Source organism: Ascidiella aspersa, chromosome 6, assembly GCF_963924565.1.
Source record: "Ascidiella aspersa chromosome 6, kaAscAspe10.2, whole genome shotgun sequence".
NCBI classification, from domain to species: Eukaryota; Metazoa; Chordata; class Ascidiacea; order Phlebobranchia; family Ascidiidae; genus Ascidiella; species Ascidiella aspersa.
In genome coordinates this window covers 15331537-15336558 of record NC_139452.1, presented here as the reverse complement: position 1 = coordinate 15336558, position 5022 = coordinate 15331537, and the positions used below count along the sequence as shown (strand labels likewise).

Sequence of the window (5022 nt, the reverse complement as noted above, 5' to 3'; positions counted from 1 at the left end):
TTTGTTTGAGCTCGATAACCCCTACATGTAGTAGAATTTATAAATGTAAAGTGGAATTGTAACTTTTTATCATTATATTAGTCGCAAGTAAACATAATCCACGACAAAAAGTCAAAGATTCAACAAAGTTAGGGGGTTTCGACTGCAGCCACATGTCTGAGTTAGTTACCAAATAGTGGCAGTAAACTTATACTAAAATTGCACGTAACTTCACTTATTCACAAATAATCCGGTTCTGCATAATTGTGACTTGAACCTGCAAACATAGTGTTGATGGAATGATAATGGACCATCTAAGAAAAACATGTTTACCAGGCAAGCTGAACCTTTAGTTGGACGAAACCTTCGAACAGAAGCAATCCAAAAGGAACGTCATGAAACGCTCAAAAAAGCGTGTATTGCCTGGAACCAAAGCGACACAGGCGACAACCCGGATGTAAGATCAATCTATTCACCAAGATATAACGTAAGTAAAGAGTTCATTCTAATGTTGATTTTTGATCAATAAAAGATAGGTTGTGCAAATAGGCCTGTACCCGTGGGGTGGACGGCTCGCGGACCATAAACAATGTAAGTGAAGAGTTACCGGGAATGAAATTGTAAATTAAGGTGTGAACCGACGAAAAGGCCAATGCACCTATTAACTGCTTTTAAAATCTTTTTCAGCTGGTGATTACCTAATTAGAATATTTCTTAATAAATAGATCGTTAACGGCACTTGTATTTGCTCAATTATTTAGTTTGTAGACACTATAAAATGCAGCTTAGTTAATATTATTCAGACTTATCAGCTATAATTTATACGATTAAGTTGCAGGCTCACCGTTTTTATGATCGGTTTCCTGAACAATATAACCGGTATGCAGACATTACAAAATCCCCGACGTAACATAGATTGGACTGACCTGGCTCTTTTATTTGTTGTAGCATTGTTTAACAACATTTGATTGTTTCCGCCATAGGAAACGTATCACAACCATGCACTACTAAACCGACAAAATGATGTTTCGTTTAAAGGCCGCATACTAGCGAAGTAATAGAGGATCATCGGAGCGGGAACTTAAATAATGCTGCTGTATACAGTTTGTTGGGCTACCTTGGGGCCTCACAGTTTCCCTTCGATACGTTGAATAAAGCTAATTTATATGACGGCTAACAACAGTTACAGCATTCACTTCAAAATACCGAAAAGCGAACAGAAAAAACACACGAATCTTAAAAGCGACTAACTCAGTGTTTCGCAACCATTTTCATTCCGTGGACCCTTTTTCCCGAGATTCGAACTCAACTACCCCCTTTCAGCAACTACAAATATACCGATAAATAAGTCAATACAAAAGAGAGTATAACATCTTTAAAAGGTAATGCTTTCACACGCGAATTTCATACCCTAAATAAATGTGCTTTGTTTGATTTAAATTGGTAATAATGCATATAATCTATAGTTATACCTATACCTTGGTGCTTTCAACATTAATTATGCTACCTGTGGAAAGCACAAACAAAAATTTTTCCGTTTACAGTGATTGGTTTCGAGACATTTCGGTTTACGGATTTAGCAGGTTGCTTGTCCCATCGGGCAAAAAACAAAAGCACGTAGCTCATATAATACAACCACTGACGATGAAAAAACACAACAAAATTTACAAATTCCAAATTACCCCCTTGTAACTTCAAAATTTCACTCAAGGAACTGAATTTATTAAGTACATAAATTATATCTTTAATTTTATAAAAGTTGTGATAGCGTGTGAAAACAACCCTATCAATGACATTATTATGATAACTTTGGACATCATATTTTAGGGGATTTTACTTTGTCATGCAATAAATAGAAGGATGAATAGTAAAATATTAATTATTGTGCTTACATTGCCGCTATTCTGCTAAAAATAGTCCTACGCAATCTTTGTAAAAGTATAGTTGGCGAATATTGGTTTTGCACAGGAAATACTTACTTGGCTATTGTGGTACGTTACAATATCAAAGTTTTCAGACAATACGCAAAGAGTATCCGACACTCAAACTTCATTATCCGGGGGCGTAACTATGTAACTGGCACCTGCTAGCCAACAGGATTTTAAGCTCTTGAAATTACGAACTATAAAATTGTTAAGCTGATTACAAGCAGCTACAATACGGTCAAATAAACGTCCATAAATCAAAAGCAATTTTCCTTGAGTTTGTGCTGATTTGTTAAATAAGTTAAACCGTCCAGAACAGTGAAATCAAAATAAAACTTTATTCAATTAACGAACAAACTATAATTAAAATTGCAGTTTACCATTTGCGACATCTACAAATGCGGTTACTCAAGTTGGGTTGAAGCTATACTCGTAATGGAGGGAATCTACACGTTGGACCAATACAAAAAAGGAAAAGCAAAAGGGGATCAAGCAAACAAATTTGTGGAGAAAAGAAGACTTTTAACCAACAGAACACCTAGGCAAGTCGAACAATTATGGAAAGAAATTCCACTTAAGGTATGTATTGTATGGCTGCGCTGACTAACTCTCGTAAAACTCATGTATGTATCAACGACACTTTGCGATACTTTTTTTCCATCAATTAACAGAAACTAATAAAAGGTTGTTGCAATTTTTATTTTTTTATTTTTGAATCGTAAGATGCCATTTGTGGAATGTAGTATACCCTTATCGAAGTAGTATCCTATTATATTGAAATTTAAAAAAAAAATTATGTTTGTGGTTGGTATGGTTTAAAAAGACAAAACTAATATTTAGAGTAAGTGGGCATTACTAAGAGTTATTACTTATAATGAGAAATGTATTACTGTCTCAGCGACATTGTTCTTTGTGATAAATGTAAGATCAGAAGAAACAAAGCAGACGCTGTTATGGACAACAAACAGATTGTACCGTTTTAAAATGCTGTTCGTACCTGCTTTACTAAATTTAAGGACGTCAATATACCAGGTAAAATTGTTGTCAAGCTCTTTTTAATCGTTGTTGTGTGAATTGAGCACGGTGCAAATTTCACAGTTATACACGCTGAGAATCGAAAGTGAAATATGGGGCGAACTTACAGTAGAAAACCATGTATTCTTAACACCACTTTATAAAACTTTTCTCACTAGGTCATAACGGTTCGACACCCATTCAGTCGACTACTTTCGGCTTACAACAACAAAATGCCCTTAGACGGCAAAGGCATCAGCAAATATTACGGTGATATTTCAAAGAGGATTTGCAAAACTTACATGAAAAAGAGAAATAACCCCGAGGAGCAAAGGCACGTTAACAACGGTTTGGCGACTTTCGAGGACTTCGCCAATTTCATCGCCGAAACAAAAGAATACGATGGACACTGGGATACCTTTGATTACAGGTGCCACGTTTGTCACGTAAAATACGATTTTATTATGAAGTTTGAAACCATGACCGACGACGTCGAATATCTTCAATCTAAACTAAATTTAAGCGAGGAACATTCAAAGGCATTTTTTCCTCATAGAAAGTTTAAAACCGACGAAGATTTGGTGCGATCCTATTATAAAAAACTTCCCGTGTCTTTATTGCAAAAGTTGTACAAACGCTATAAAAAGGATTTTGATCTGTTTGGTTATACGCTAGACTTTTAATCGATGTGAATTTTTTTTAGTAAAATGGTTTGGTAAGGCAAACAACATCAATTGACGAAATCAGTGCTATAGAGCAGAGCTGCTCACCTTTTTTTTGAGTCGCGTTACACTTTTACACAAATCTTGGAAACACGCATAACTTATTTTTTTGTACGCATAACTATTTTGTTGGAGGTTGAATGTCTTGTTGTACAATACATTGCTCTTTGATACTAGAGTAAAATTTTGTAAGGGTGGGTTTTTTTCATTTAAATGTAAACCCAAGTTTAAATTTTATGTTGAATTTTTGTGCTACTTATAGTCATTTTTGCTTTGTTGCTCAGAGCGGGTTTTATTTTTAGAAAAACGATACAAAAACACTAAAGGTTTCCAATACATGCTGCTTTAGGGTTACCGGTATTGTATAACATTTTGAACTTTTCGCGTAAAACGATTTTTATAGCCTAAATCAGGAGTCGGGAACCTATGGCTCTTTTTGTGACGCCATATAGGCTCTTTTGGTGAAAGAATCTTACCTGCAGATAAACCCAAGCTATTATCTGTCAGCATGATTTGACTAAAACTCTATGCAGTCACGGCCACTTTCCTAACTTATTTTTCGTTTTTTAACACACATATACACATATAGAAGAAGAAGAAGTAAATTTTGTGGCGATTTACCCGAATCTTATTCGTATTTTCGGGACTGTTATCCCGTTTGATGGAATCTTTTTATATCCAAAAGGCCCTGCTCTTCCGACAGAGCTCCGTAATAGAAGTTGTTTAAACTTAGAAAATTGTTTTTATCGTGCTTATTATGTGCTGTCTTTTAAATGAGAACAAAAAAGTGCCTTGCTGTCTTTTAAATGAGAACAAAAAAGTGCCCAAACTTTTTATCAGTGCGATATCGGCATAATATTGATATTACATAGTCGGAGCCTTTTGTGAGCCACGGAAAATTTTATGTTATAAACAATTTTGCAGAAGGCCAACGAAAGTTAAAAATAATTTATTACAACAAACATAAATTTATCCGCTTTATGTTTTTCCTGAGTCTGTATGGATAACCACTGAATTTATATGCGGACTGTATTGCAATACTATGGTATTACGCAACGAATCTTATCATACATAGCAAATTAGGCGAATCACAATCAAAAAAGAAAAAAAGAACTGGTGATAGTGAATAATCACTTTCATGAAATAGAAGCTACTTAAGACAGCGGCGTTAAATCAGGGACTTTTGACCGGTGTCCATGAAACATTATTTGTAAAATTAAGAAATTTCTCGCGGCGCACCTGACTATCTTACACGGAACACCGGTTAAAAATCACTGATTTGGATTGTGCATACTTTTTTTTATGTGCTTTACCGTCGTTTCAATATCGAAAACACAGCTTTGTAAATAATTCTTTACGATTGTCCGTTGCTTTACATTGGC

At 35.1% G+C, this 5022-nt stretch overlaps 1 protein-coding gene across 1 annotated transcript; it reads left to right on the top strand.

Moving 5' to 3' along the window:
• The first annotated feature begins 304 nt into the window (after positions 1 to 304).
• On the top strand, positions 305 to 3601 carry LOC146140408 (carbohydrate sulfotransferase 10-like). Its single transcript, XM_083392620.1, has 3 exons — positions 305 to 466; positions 2280 to 2483; positions 3098 to 3601. Exons 1-3 carry the CDS (start codon positions 305 to 307, stop codon positions 3599 to 3601), a joined length of 870 nt encoding a protein of 289 aa, XP_083248746.1.
• Positions 3602 to 5022: the final 1421 nt, after the last annotated feature.